This window comes from Lithobates pipiens, unplaced genomic scaffold (genome assembly GCF_037356315.1).
Source record: "Lithobates pipiens isolate NorthernLeopardFrog02 unplaced genomic scaffold, aLitPip1_a1.2 Scaffold_10, whole genome shotgun sequence".
Lineage (NCBI taxonomy): Eukaryota > Metazoa > Chordata > Amphibia > Anura > Ranidae > Lithobates > Lithobates pipiens.
The window spans coordinates 191,646,914-191,662,477 of NW_027507686.1; the positions used below are offsets into that span (position 1 = coordinate 191,646,914).

The 15,564-nt window shown below is 44.4% G+C and overlaps 1 protein-coding gene across 3 annotated transcripts in view; it reads right to left on the minus strand.

The window, feature by feature from the left end:
* The window catches only part of PTDSS2 (phosphatidylserine synthase 2), a 140,105-nt gene that overhangs the window by 61,545 nt on the left and 62,996 nt on the right, over positions 1-15,564 (minus strand). For all 3 annotated transcript variants that reach the window (XM_077460781.1, XM_077460782.1, XM_077460783.1), the window contains 2 exons: positions 8,915-8,997; positions 7,123-7,190 (listed from right to left, as the gene is read on the minus strand). In XM_077460781.1, the coding sequence (XP_077316907.1) occupies positions 7,123-7,190; positions 8,915-8,997 (151 nt within the window). The remainder of the gene's footprint in view (positions 1-7,122; positions 7,191-8,914; positions 8,998-15,564) is intronic.

Genomic DNA, 15,564 nt, shown 5'->3' on the forward strand with positions numbered 1-15,564 from the left:
TACAATGTACCCCTACCCATTCACCTGTAAAATAATAGTACAAAAAAAAAACACAACACACGAGATAAAATACTTTATTGCACAGCTCCGGAGGTCTTCTCGCCGGACTCCTCCGCTATCTTCTTGTAGCTCTTTTGCTAGCGGAGGAGTCCGGCTTTCTTCCTCGCCGCCGGCCTCTTCTCCCGACTTCGGGGGTCTTGTCCCCCTCTTCGGTTCTTCTGCCGGGCCACCGCGCCTTCTTATAGCTCTTTTACAGGCGGTGGCCCGGTCTTCTGTCTTCTTCTTCGACGATCTCTCCGGCCGGAATGCCAGGGACGCACTGCGCGGCCACTTATATAGGGACAAGGGGCGGTGTCACATGGCTTTATGTCACATGGGTTGGTCACATGGGTTGATGTCACATGGGGACTATGACATCGTAAGGGGGCGGGTCACCATGTGACATAAAGCCATGTGACACCGCCCCTTGTCCCTATATAAGTGGCCGCGCAGTGCATCCCTGGCATTCCGGCCGGAGAGATCGTCGAGGCAACATCTCCTGGAGAAGAAGAAGAAGAAGAAGAACGGAAGGCGACGGCGACAGAAGACCGGGCCACCGCCTGTAAAAGAGCTATAAGAAGGCGCGGTGGCCCGGCAGAAGAACCGAAGAGGGGGACAAGACCCCCGAAGTCGAGAGAAGAGGCCGGCGGCGAGGAAGAAAGCCGGACTCCTCCGCTAGCAAAAGAGCTACAAGAAGATAGCGGAGGAGTCCGGCGAGAAGACCCCCGAAGACGGAAGACCCCCGGAGCTGTGCAATAAAGTATTTTATCTCGTGTGTTGTGTTTTTTTTTGTACTTTTATTTTACAGGTGAATGGGTAGGGGTACATTGTACCCCATACTCATTCACATAGGGTGGGGGGCCGGTATCCGGGGGCCCCCTTATTAAAGCGGGCTCCCGGATTCCGATAAGCCCCCCGCCCGCAGACCCCGACAACCAACGGCCAGGGTTGTCGGGAAGAGGCCCTTGTCCTCATCAACATGGGGCCAAGGTGCTTTGGGGTGGGGGGGCCACGCGGCCCCCCCTTCCCCAAGGCACCCCCCCATGTTGAGGGCACGCGGCCTGGTACGGCTCAGGAGGGGGGGCGCTCTCTTGCCCCCCTTTCCTGGCCGGCCGGGTAGCGTGCTCGGACAAGGTTCTGTTGTGGACTTGGGGGGGACCCCCACGCCGATTTTTTTCGGCATTGGGGTTCCCCTTTAAGTCCATACCAGGCGGTGGGGTCAGCGACGGCTCCTTCGCGGGCCCCGCCTACCTGGAGACGCGCTCGAAATGAGCGGACTTTCCTCCGCGTGTGTGGGCGAGTCCGTTCATTTCAAAAGTAGGGCGGATAGTATGGCGGACTTAGTACGCCGTATTAGTCCGCTCAAAAAGTGGTGTGTGTGGTCAAGTCCGTTCATTCGAAAGTATGACGGACTGTCCATCGGATTGTCTGACGGACTAAGTTGGCCAGACAGTCCGCCCGTGTGTACGCGGCTTAACAGTGCAATTTATTGCCATAAAAGTCCTTTCACACGGGCGCTTTGCTCAGTGGGGGATTGATCTGCTGATCCCCGCTGAGCAGGCGGATGACAGGTCCGTCTCCGCTCACTGTGCAGAGACGGACCTGTCAGAGTCCCGCTCCCCTCTATGGGGAGATTGGATGAAAATGGACCGTCTTTAGACAGATTGAAAATAGGGTTACCATCTGCCTAGATTTCAAAGACAGGATCGGATAGCAGCGGGTGTCAGTGGACGTGTCACCGCTGACATCCGTCACTCCATAGGAGTGAATGGAGGCTCCGATCGGGTCCGCCTGAAAAACTGACAGAGGGACCCAATTTGAAAGCCTGTGTGAGGGGCCTTCGCAAACATTTTACATTTTACTTATTAAACAGATACATTGTTTTGTTGCGATTGGCCAGAGCTAAATGACATGGTACTGGCAGCGAGCTGGTACACTGATCAGTCATAGACTGTGTCCTATGGACACAGCCAGTGACAGATCGCGACACAGCCCAACCCGGGAGGACAACATATGACATCCATTCGGAATGACAAAAAATAGGATTTTTAAAACCACTTACCTGTAAAATCCTTTTCTTGGAGTACATCATAGGACACAGAGCCTCAGGTATTTACTTAGTGGGTTATGGGCCTACTTTCATGTATTGACACTGGTATAACCAATACAGGAAGTTGACTCCCCCATATAACCCCTCCTCCTTCCAGGAGTACTTCAGTTTTTGTAGCCAAGCAATATACTTCCACATCATAAAACAGAGGGGCGGCGGGAGCTCTGTGTCCTATGATGTACTCCAAGAAAAGGATTTAAAAATCCTATTTTCTTTATCACACATCATAGGACACAGAGCCTCAAGTATTTACTAAGTGGGACGTCCCATAGCAATGCTACTTGAGGGGAGGGAGACATAACCCGTAGGGCAACCCCCAGACCTGAGGACTTTGTACTGCTGCCTGCAGCACACTGCGCCTGAAGGCGATATCCTCATTCCATCTTACATCCACTTGATAAAATCTTGCAAATGTATGTACTGAAGACCAAGTTGTGGCCTTGCAGATCTGAGACATGGAGGCCTGGTGACGCACTGCCCAAGAAGCACCAACCGCTCTGATAGAGTGCGCCTTAACTTGAAAAGGTGGAATCTTTCCCTTTAATTCATACGTTTGAATTATAACTTGCTGAATCCACTTGGCGACAGTGGATTTTGACACTGCCTGTCCTTTTTTAGGACCCTTTGGCAAAATAAATAAGACGTCAGTCTTACGAATCTGAGCAGTTTTCTTTAAATATATCTTCACTGCTCTCACTACATCGAGACAATGTAGTGACTTTTCTTCCCTGAAACTTGGGAAAAATGAAGGCAGGACAATATCTTCATTCAGATGAAAGCCTGAAACTACTTTTGACAAAAAGCCAAAAAGGGCGTAACACCACTCTGTCCTCATAAATAACCAAATATGGCTCGTTACAAGAAAGAGCAGCCAATTCTGTCAGCAGTTTTACAGAGGCACAGGGAATCCAATGCAGATATGAGGACCCTGATTTTTGCTTCAGGGACCCCCTTTTGACCTAGGCAGCTGGGCCAACCTTTTCCACCTAGGTATATAATACCCTTTGTTAAGTTACTGCTGTCTTTGCTTAAATCCCTTAAGGGATTAAGAACCCCCTCCGCTGGCACCACACATGCTATATAGCCTGGAGACAGAGCAGCTGTAAAACATCGCACATAGGTTGTTAAAATGACTCCCTCTAGGGGAGACATCTTAAAAGGCATACAAGGTGTATAGAAAGAAAAAGCATTAGCTTCTTCCATTACCTTGTCCTCACTGCAGGATACTGCTGTAAACAGACAGATCCAAACTTTGCCCTTGACGGCGGGCTGCTTTGTAAACCTTCAAAGACTGGGGCCCTTTTAATAGGGGTTGCTCTCCTTTGGACCTGTATAGCACCCCTCAGGAAAGTTTTGGGTAATGTAGCAAGGCCAAAAAGTCCTGGTTCCTAGGGTCCAGCTCTCAAAAAAGCTTTCAGGCAAAACCTTGTTCTTGTCTGCGAGGCCCGGGTACCATCCTATGGCCTCAGTGGCGAGGATGGATCCGGTTGTGGAGGTTTTTTAAATCAGTCATGGATCCCTCTAGAAGCTCCTCAGAGCACATCTTCACTCGTGAATAACACCTTAGACACTGGCGAAAAAACTGAGGTACTCCTGGAAGGAGGAGAGGTTATATGGGGGAGTCAACTTCCTGTATTGGTTATACCAGTGTCAACACCTGAAGGTAGGCCCATAACCCAGTAAATACTTGAGGCTCTGTGTTCTATGATGTACAAGAAATTACATTTTGTTATAGGCTGAGCAGGAACTGGTTAAGGCATTAGGGTAGAAAAAAATCCTGGTGTCTATCGCTACCTCATATCCCTTTATACTTGCCTATCTTGTCCTATCTCGATCTAGTACTGTGCTGTTTACAGAGGCAGCAGAAGGAGCTATTGGCTCCACTGCTGTGAATTCAAACTGTGAATCCTACTCTGAACAAACAGCAGGGGCAAGGCCAAGACTCGCAGTCTGTGTCTATGGATGCAGGCAGCATGGCTTGGGAACATGCCCACAGGTGGGTACCCATAAGTGGTGGCTTCCTATGGGGGTGCATCAAGGGGAGGAGGAGCTAGGAGTGCTGGTGGGGGACATCAAGAATAAGCAGTTGGGGCCACTCTATGCAAAAACACTGCACAGAGCAGGGAAAAAAAAAAATCATGTTCGTTTTCTTTTGACCACTACCATACCAGGCCTATTTTGGCACTACTCTCCACTCCTCATGTAAAAATAATTTTTTGCTAGAAAATTACTCAGAACCCCCAACCATTATATATGATGTTTTTTTGTCAGACACCCTAAGGAAAAAAATGGCGGTTGTTGCAACTTTATGTCGTATTTGCGCAACAATTTTTCAAATGTGTATTATTGGAAAAAATAACTTCCATGAATTAAAAAAATAAAACAGTAAAGTTGGCACAATTTTTTTGTATACTGTGAAAGAGAATGTCAAAATTTCACACATTCATGGAATGGCGTCGAACTTTGGTACTTAAAAATCTCCACAGCTAACACTTAAAAATCTTTTACAGGTTACCAGTTTAGAGTTACAGAGGAGGTCTAGTGCTAGAACGGCGTTTACATATGTGGGCGGGACTTACGTCAACCAGCCAGGCTGGTAATTATCAGAAAGAAAAAAAAAAAAGAAAAAAAAGAAAGATCCCATGCTTTCCAGCCGTGATCGCAGCTTTGCTTATAACAGCGGCCTGGTCCTCCGACGGTCATAGAGATGTCTGGTGACCATCTGTTCACCCAAAATCTCTATGCCCTTCATCCGGCGGTGGTGGATTCTTTCTGGGGGTCCCCGATGGCACAGGAAAGCCCAGAGAAGCACCGAAAGGCAGCGGGGGGTGGGCGGGAGTCCCCTCCTGTCACCTGCCAATATGATCAAGCGGCGGAACTGCCGCTATGATCATTCTTAAGCCCCATACACACCATCAGATTTTCTGCTTTTTTTTTTTCCTTCAGATTTACCAAAACCATATGAGGTCAAATCTTAGGAGTTTCAATGTGTATGCAATCAGGCAGGCCATTGCACTACATGGTTTTGCCAAATCTGAAGACAAAAAACTGCAGAAAATCTGATAGTGTGTATGGGGCTTTAAAGTGCACAGAATCGCCGGCTCTAAAAGATGATATCTGAATGATGACTGCATCTGCAGGTATCATTCAGATATCCCCACTGAAATTCAAAGACATATAAACGTCCTTGGGAAGTGGTTAAAAACTGATGCTTTATAATCACTTTAAAGCGGTTCTGCACTCATAATACATTTGCCCATTCTGTTGCCTCTAGACCGTACATTTGATAATGCCACATGTTTTTTTTTTTTTTTAATCTACCTTTTGTAATTCGTAGTTTTTTATTTTCCTCCCCTGCGGCGATGGGCGGTCTCTTGCGGGGATCAGCATCATTTCCTGCTGAAGCCCGCACTGTCTCCTGGGATCTCGTCCAAGTAATCCCAGGAGACATTGCGGCTAATATACCCGAAATCTCGCGAGATTTCAGCTGTAATAGCCTAAATCACGCGAGATTTCGGCTGTAATAGCCTAAATCACGCGAGATTTTGGCTGTATTAGACGAAATCTCGCGAGATTCCGGGTGCATTAGCCGCAATGTCTCCTGGGATTACTTGGACGAGATCCCAGGAGACAGTGCGGGCTTCAGCAGGAAATGATGCTGATCCCCGCAAGAGACCGCCCATCGCCGCAGGGGAGGAAAATAAACTACGAATTACAAAAGGTAGATTAATTAAAAAAAAAAAAAAAAACATGTGGCATTATCAAATGTACGGTCTAGAGGCAACAGAATGGGCAAATGTATTATTATGAGTGCAGAACCGCTTTAAGCTGTCTACCTAACATGCAGGACAAATACAAACCTTACAACTATAGGGAATGACAGTATAAGGCTGTATTTTCTATTATTTCCACCCATCAAAACGATCAATAGGGGGATTAGATAATCTAAATGTAAGCTTCTATTATGTGTATGGAGACAAAAAGCCTAGTACAAGATCTGTGGTCCCCATGGATATAGTAAAATGCTTTCTATAGGAAACATTTGTGATTAATAAACCATGAAGCATAACAGAAAACAAGCAGCTAAGAAGGAAACATGAGACAGCTTGTGAATAAAGCATTTTAAAGCCGATGTTTAATCTGCTTATAATTTGTCATCCCTGGTTCCCCTCCAACCCCCATTCCCAATCAACGTGCGGATTCAATTTTAACTAAAATGAGGTGGGCTCTGTCTTGCTGCAGCTTCTTATGCACAGTGCAAGGCACTTATAGTGTGCATTGAAATCAGTAAGCAAATTTTTTTATATTATTTATTTCAACAAATTCCTTACAGTCATGGGAGAAAATAGTCAGCTGACCAAAAAAATAAATAAATATAATTCTCAAAATAAACTACAGCATGAATGAGCACAAAAAGCTAAAAATCCAGAGTAAGCAACTTTTATACAGGAAAGGGGCCTGTAGAACTGTGGAAGACAAAGTAAAGCAGGCCATAGACAAAAACGATTTTCTTTCCTGCAACCATGGGTTACAGGAAAGAACACTGCTCTATTTCCTCATCAAAACAGTCACTATTGATAGGGGAATCCCTTTAGCAGAGCCATTGTGGGGACAGCAGAACACAGTGATTACTGCCTGTGGCTATAGTAGAACAACTTGGGTACGTTCAGCCTGCCAATTTGCGATTTGAATCTCGGCCAGTCCCTGCTGAACCGGCCGAGATTTGAACCGTCTATGGCTGGCTTAAGGCTGGAGTTCATATTTAAACAGCAAAGTGCCAATTAAATAACGTAAAGCAGCTTTGCTCACAATAGTCCTAGTCACCAATGGGGGCCTGCATGCAGGAAGTATTTTTGCAAAATGGTCACTGTATAATAGAGCAAGTTAAACTTCAGATGCAAAACAATCAATTACAACAGATAAAGATCAACCAGAGTAATCAGCATACAAGCAGTTGAAACCGTATTTCTCACCTGAAAAAGAATGAAGATGAGAAACAGCTCATACACCACACTTACACAGAGCCAGAACCTCCAGTAAGCTGAAAAACACAAAGCAATACAGTATATTAGGCTTAATTACAGACATTACCAATATAGAAATCATCATTTAAGGCAGGGGTCTCCAAACGTTCTTCACAAAGGGCCAGTTTTTTTTTTTTTTTTTTTTTTTTTTTTTAGACTTTAGAGGGGCCGGACTATGGCCAGTAAGAGTAGAAAATGTCCTGGGGTTATAAAAAATGTCCCTTCATTGGTGTCAGCGAGAGGACTCGTGCCCCATCATTGGTGTCAGCGAGAGGACTCGTGCCCCATCATTGGTGTCAGCGAGAGGACTCGTGCCCCATCATTGGTGTCAGCGAGAGGACTCGTGCCCCATCATTGGTGTCAGCGAGAGGACTCGTGCCCCATCATTGGTGTCAGCGAGAGGAAGTGTGCTCCACCATTGGTGTATCAGTAAAAACAATAGTGCCCCATCATTGGTGTCAGTGAGAGGAATATTGCACCACCGTCATCAGTGGAGGGAATAATAGTGCCCCTTTGTGTTAGTGGGAGAAATAATCCCCAAAGGCCCGGATAAAAGCTAGCAAAGGGCTGCAGTTTGGAGACCACTGATTTAATGGTTACTAAAAATAAATCTTCTGCACATTCAGGCATTTCAAACTGCTATGATAGAAAATGCAAAAGCAGATGCTACCTTTAAGGAAGACGGGGACAGCTTAGAGAACACGTGTTTGGGCCATTCAGGGCTTTAATCCCCAATACACAGCAGTTTATACTTACAGTTTCTCTTCTCCCTCATTCAAGGCTGGGAGCAAAAATGACCAGGTACTCCTAGGGGTATGTAGGAACATAGCGTCATCTCAGCTGTCATAGGGTGTCCCCAGGCCTGTGTGATCTAGGAATCTGGAATCAGTAGGTAGCAGCAGGTTACAGTCAAATCTGTACTGCTTAATGTGGGACTCCAACCACATTTTTTAGGTAAATGGAGGAGTAGTGTAAAAGATTTATTGCAGGTATGTCCACATTAAAAAGACAGGTTAACCTCGTCACTGAGACAGCAATAAGTGGCAATCCTGGCAGAGGTTATAGCCCTTCCTTATTCCATCAAAGTTTGCAAAAACAGTTTAGCCCCTTTTACATGGGCACCTCCGCTAACCAGAATCCACTTGCTCATCTCTCACTGATACCATCTGAGCAGGCAGATGACAGAATCTACGCCGGAAGTGGGTGCAGATATCTGTACTGTACAGGTACCTGCACCCCCCTCCCCCCTGAAAGGTGCCAATTGTGGCGCCAGAGGGGGGGGAAGGGTTCCAATGAGCGGAAGCTCCACTTTAGGGTGGACCTCCGCTTTAAAGGGAAATCCCAGATTAAAAGTCAGTTTAGGTGTGTGTGTGTGTGTGTGTGTGTGTGTGTGTGTGTACACACACACACACACACACACACACACACACACACACACAGGTAGATCAATACATACATACACTTCAAGCACTTAAATGTAGGCACTCAATCATGTTCCTGGAAGAGCCCAAAATAAATCTTTTGCTGATCCGCCAAACATTCTTTAACTTAGTACAGTCTGATGTATAGCATTGTGATAAAGAAGTGGTGAACAAGGTAAAATACAAAGCCAGAAGCAGTCCACTCTAGGAGCCAGCAATCACTTTGAACATAACATAGGTAATTGGAAATTGTCCAACCCTTTACTTATGCAAGAGAAAATTGCAAGCTATTAAACACAATAAAAATACAAAAGCAATACCTGGGTGAGGTCTTGAAAATGGTCCATCTTTAGCTTGTGTGACACCAAAACAAAGAAACACCAATATGCTGGCCACTATTCCTCTAGAAAAAAACAAAAACACACAAGATGAAACCACAATTTGTTAATAAAACATTCCACTCAAGAGATATTTTTATAGTCACAATTATTTTAATATATTTGAAAAGTAGCATCCCCATTACATAAATTTGTTTTCTCCCTCCAATATTTGTGCGTTCCAGTGATTGCTTTTGCATTCTCCTTATAATAAAATCCAGAAAGCCAGCAAGGTGGGAAAATCATTTATGGCCATATTAGGGAGTGCAGACACAGGAATGCAAACACAGATCTCACCAATCGATTCCCAAGAGATATGATTATCTCCAGCATCTACCAAAATCTTAAATATTAATTTTAGGTTGGCTGGCTAGAACACATGGCTATAAAAAAAAAAAGCCAGGGTTCTGCGATGTAAAAAAACAAAAGACAAAAAAAAAAACACAACAACACGAGACAAAAATCATTGCAGAACTTTTCCCACCTTTAATGTAACCTATAAACTGTGTAAGTAAACAACTAATATAATGTGGTTGCATAAGTGTGCACACCCTCTTTTAACTGGGGCTGTAGCTGTGTTCAGAATTAAGCAATCACATTCAAACTCATATTAAATAGGAGTCAGTAAACACCTGCCATCATTTAAAGTGCCTGCGATTAACCCCAAATAAATTTCAGCTCTTCTAATAGGTCTTTACTGACATTTTCTTAAGACTCACACACCAAGAAAATCGGGCGAACAATTTTGTCCAAAGAATTTTCGTACAATTTTTGTATAGTGTGTATACAACTTTCAACAGCATCTTCTGAATTTTCGTATGAAATTCCCAAAGGGACAAACGCCAAAATTCTCATATTCTCGTACGAGAACAGAACAAATGATTTTTGTTTAATGTGTACAATTTTCATACACGAAAAACCTGAAAAGACTGCGCATGATCAGAAATAATAAAACAAAAAAAGCCTCGTCTTACGAGAAGATTCGTAAAGATTTTCGTACGAATTTTCATCAGTTCTGAATTGCTGTGAATCAAGAAAAAAAAAAAAACGGACAAACATTTGCCCAATTTTCTTATAGTGTGTACCCCACTCTAGTCGCATCCTACAGCAAAAGCCATGGTGCACAGAGATCTTCAAAAAGAATCAGAGGGATCTTATTCTTAAAAAAATACAAAATAATTTCAAAGGCATTAGATTTACCATAGAACACAGTGAAGTCGAGGAGTAAATATGGAACAATAGTGACATTACCAAGAACTAGACATCCCTCCAAAATTAATGAAAAGACGGGAAGAAAACTGGTCAGGGTGGCAAGACAGAGGAAGCCTTTTCTTATGAAGAAAAACATATCCAAGTCCGACAAAATTTTGCAAACACACATCTGAAGTCTCCCAAAAGTATGAGTTCTTGTCTGATGAAACCAGGGTTGAACTTTTTGGCCATAGTTCCAAAAGATATTTGGCACAAAAACAACACTGCACATCACCAAAAGAACACCATATCCACAGTGAAGCATAGTAGTGGCAGCATCATCCTTTGGGGCTATTTTTTTCAGCTGGAACAGGGCCTTAGTCAAGGTAGAGGGAATTAAGAACCGTTTCAAATACCAGCCAATATTGGCACAAAACCATCAGGCTAGAAAGCTGAACATGAAGAGGAACTTCACCTTTAAGCATGACAACGAGCATATATCCAAATTGACAAATGAATGACTTCACCAGGAGATTAAAGATTTGGAATGGCCCAGCCACAACCCAGACCTGAAACCGATTGAAAATCTTTGGGGTGATCTGAAGAGGGCTGTGTATTGGAGATGCCCGCAGAATCTGACAGATTTGGAGTGTTTTTGCAAAGAGTGGGAAAATATTTCCAAGTCACGATGAGCCATGCTGATAGACTCATAACCAAAAGAGACTAAGTGCTGTAATAAAATCAAAAGGTACTTTAACAAAGTATTCATTTAAGGATGTGCACACTTATGCAACCATATTTTAATTTATTTTTACTTCCCTCCACCTAAAAAGCTTTCAATTTGTTGTTCAACCGAGTTGTACAGTTTATAGGCAACATTAAGACCCCTTTCACACAGGAATTTTTGGGCTAAAAATAGCACCTGTAAAACCAGAGTTAGACTTACCGGTAACTCCATTTCCGGTAGTCTTCCAGGACAGCCCTTGAGATGGAGCTCCTCCCATCGCCACAGGAAACACGTTGCCATACAGTTGAAAAGGTGGTCCTTCATCACCAAGAACCGAAGGATGGAACAGAAAAACATAATCAGAACAGGTAATATCAATTCAACTTAATTCAAGGGTGGGATCGTGCTGTCCTGAAAGACTACGGAAAATAGAGGTACTGGTAAGTCTAACTCTGGTTTTCCCAGTCGTCTTCCAGGACAGCCCTTGAGAGGATCCCCAAGTACTCACCAGATTTAGGGGGGGATGATGGGGGTGACCACAGCTTGGAGGACCTTCCTCCCAAAAGCCTGCTCCTGACTAGACAGTAGGTCTAGTCTAATGATCATGAGGCTGCTTTGCAGATCTGCTATGGGGTGGCACCAGCCTTTTCCGCCCAGGATGCCGAGACTGCACTTGTGACTCAATACCCCCAGGAGGATCTTTATCTAGTATAATATACCCCTCCATTTAGCTAGAGTGACTTTGGAGGCTTTAAACCCTTACGTTTCCCAGAGAACAGGACAAAAGGTGAATCCGCTCTCCTGGTTGCTTCTAAATACCCTAGAATACATTTTCTCACATCCAGTAAGTAAAATTGCTTTTCTTTGTCATTTGAGGCATCTTGACAGAAGGTAGGTAGGACTTATGAAATTTAGATGCCACTTTTGGCAGGAACCCAGGAACCATCCATAAGATGCCCATCATCCAAGTCCTGGAGGAAGGGCTCTCTGATCGAAAGAGCTTGCATTTCACTCACCCTATGGGCTGAAGCGATTGCAATTAGGAGTATTGTCTTAAGCGTGAGCAGTCTTAAAGAGGCCTCCGAGATTGGGTTGAACGGCACCCCAGAAAAGCCCTGCGGACAACCGATAGGTCCCAGGTTGAGGTCATCTGGACTGGTCTGGGTCTTGCGACTACTTTACAGAATGTCGCGATAAGCAAATCTTCCTGTAAGCGTTATTCTAGGTACACGCTCAAAGCAGCGACCTGTACTTTAAATGTACTGAGCGACAACCCCCCCTTCTATCCCTTCTTGAAGAAACTCTAGGATACTAGTCATGTCCTTGTTTTTCGCCCCTCTACTATCTAACCAGGCTATAAACTTTAAGATTTTGCCATAGATAGCTCAGGTGACTGGTTTTCGACTCTGAAATAGAGTTTGTATAACCCTCTCCGATAGTCCCTTGTTCCTCAGAATTTCTTCCTCAGCCACGCTCATAGTATTAATGTGGCGGTTTGTGGATACCGTATAGGTCCCTGCGAAAGAAGGTCCTGTCTGAGAGGTAGCATCAGAGGTTGATCTGCTAGCTTTAGAAGCGTTGTAAACCACAGTCTCTTGGGCCAGCATGGCGCCACAAAGATTAAACGTGTCTCTACTATATAAATTTTGCTAAAGGAGGGGTGGAAATGCATAAGCCAGGCTAAAGATCTAGGGGTTCATCTCCTGGGCATAATGAAAAGAAGTTTACATCTCTTGCATTTTTCTTAGTCGCAAACAGATCCACCTCTGGTTTCCTCTAGTAAGCCACTATGTGGATGAATACTTCTGGATGCAGAGACCACTCTTGATTCGAAACTTGTTGACTCAAGAAGTCTGCAGTAGCATTCTGCTCTCCCTTCATATACCGCAGAGGTGGATTTGAGGTTGTTTTTTGCCATCAGCTGGGGATTCCTGGTAACCCCCCCCCCGTTTGTTGATATATGCTACAGCTGTCATAGTTGGGACGGGCCTGAAGGTGGTGACCCTGGACAATTTCCTGAAAGACTAGTACAGCTATGAAAATAGCTGTCAGCTCTTTCCAGTTGGAGAACTCTTTCTCCTCTGGAGTCAACTTGCCTTGAGCCCAGCTCGAGTTGAGATGGGCGCCCCATCCCCAACTGCTGGCGTCTGTGGTTTGTGAAGGTTCTCCTTGTGTTTCCACCACCATAGAGATCGCTTTGCTCTGGTGGGAATCGTTATGTACTTTTCTAGGTCTTTGTCTTTTAGTTCTTCCAGCAGAACACTCTGTAGGCTTCTTTGATGGAAGCAGGGCCATTGTATGGCTGGTATTGATGCTGTAATAAGGCCTAATGCTGACATCCCTTCTCTTGCTGTGCGGCTGCGACTGGATTATAGGGAAGATATCCTGAGTTTCAGGTTACATATCTTCTCTTCCAGCAGCACTATTTTCTGATCTCTCTATTGTAAGTTGTAGCCCAAAAATAAAATGGTTTGCACTGGGTTTGGATTTGGATTTATTATCCAACCCAAATGTTGTAGGCTCAATTGTGTCATCTCCAAATCCTGACGAAGCTGCTTCTCAGAGTGGGCCTTGAGGAGTAGATCGTCCAAATATGGTACTATCGAGATGGACTGTAGTCTCAAAAGGGACTTAGTGATTTGGCCATAACTTTGTTAAATAATTCTCAGGGATGACGAGTCTGAAGGGAAGTACTCTGCACTGTGATAAATTTTGTCTTCGATTTGAATTACCAGACAAAGGAATTTTTTGAAATTTCTTCTTTATTGGAATATGTAGATAAGCAGATAAGTTCAGGGGCCGGAGGTTCATAATCAGTCTGAACTTTCCAGATGGCTTTTTTTTACCACCAGCATGTGCGAATAGAAACCGCCCGTGTTTTTGAACTGGGACAGACATCAATACATCTTGAGCCGCCATCTCACCGATCAGTAAGGGTAACTGGCTTTCTCCGAGTCTCTTGGCAGTTTTATAACAAGAAACTTGGAGGGCGGATCTTTGTGAGATTCCAGGGCATAAGCCCTCCTTATAATGTTTAATTAATTTGAGGCCATCATCTCCCATTGTGTATTCCTCCCACCGAGAGCCTGACGTCACTGTGGCTTGGGATTCTGACTGGAACGGATAAAAAGTATACCTCGTTTCCCTTTTTGTCCTGACGAACGCTTCTTTGGTCTGAATTCCTCATCTGTCTTTGGGGGCTCTTTTGAAGGACGAAAAAAAAAATCTTTGAAAGTATTTCTTTGTGGGAAAAGTCTTTATCTGCTGTTCTTTCCAAGGCGGTGTCCAATTCTGGACCGAAGACCAAACCTCCAGTAAAGGGGACACTGCACAAGCAGTCTTCATCCAGACTGACCTTCTGGCTGCTACCGAGAGTGCTGCAGTCTTAGCCGCAAACTTTACAGATTCTGTTGAAGCATCAGATATGAATCATGTCGCTTTAAACAGCAAGGCTGTTTTCAAGGCTGTCTGTTCTCCTGTCCATTGGGTCCTTTAAGTGCCCCATGTCCCCAAAGGCTAAGTCAGACTGCTTTGATACTTTAGACAGTGGTGCGTCGTTTGGGATTTTTATATCAAACGGCTTCTGGGTTCTCATCAAAAGGAAACCTTCTCTTTAGAGAATTAGAAAAAAAATCCATCCATCTCTCAAGGGCTGTCCTGGAAGACTGAGGAAAGCGCCTTAAAAATGCCTCCACTGCAGCCCCAGTGTGAAAGCCTGAGGGCATTCACAATGGGGCAGTGCGATTGCAGGACTGGGAAAAAAAAAAAAAAAAAACCTCCTGCAAGCAGCATCTTTGGGGATGGCATCAATGGGCAGCAGTGTTTTGGGGCACTTTTAACCCTTACCTCAGCTTCTAGCAGACAAAAAGCACCATTAAAATTAGCGATGCTTTACCGCCAACACGGCCGCGCTGTGCGAAAGAGGTCTTAAGGTGGAAAAGGTTCTGAAATGATTTATCTTTGTCTCTTTTTTTACATCACAAAAGTCAGGACGCTGCTTGCAGGACTTCCACTATATTAGGATTTAAAAAAACAGAAACATTTTTAAACATTTTAAAATTGTTTGCTAGAGATGCAGACAAACTGGAAATACAAGTGACTTAGAACTGGTTTCTTTGTGCTTGGCAAAGGTACACTGTGACATTCACATCCACGCCCCCAAGTGTGTGCATTCATGAGATTCATAACTGACAAGCGTGAACAGTACAGGGAAAAGTGGGAAAAAAGTGTCATGGTTAGTCACAAGGCCAAAGGTATCTGAAAGAGAATAGAATAGTTAAAGCACAATTCCTAGACTCCTAGGGACCCATCTCTCTAATGGAAGAGATGTACAAAATTATGGCTGCTTTCTAATAGGTTAACACGAGTGATGATTTTGTTAAAACATCTGGATCCCGGGGGGGGGGGGGGGGGGGGGGGGTCCTCTCCTAGATCCACAGCCATCAACCTTAGACAGACGACTATAGTGAAAGTGAGCGTAAACTCCCTTGGTTGGTCTTTACCTATAGGTAAGCCTTTTTATAGACACAGTTTTGGAGATATTTACTTTAGATGCAGTCGGTGATGTCAACGGCCCATGCTCTCTGAAGGAATATAACTAATCTTAAAAGCAAGTTGGCAAGTGGGTGTAAGCTACCGCTAACAGTTGTAGTTAGAGCTGCACAATTAATCGTTA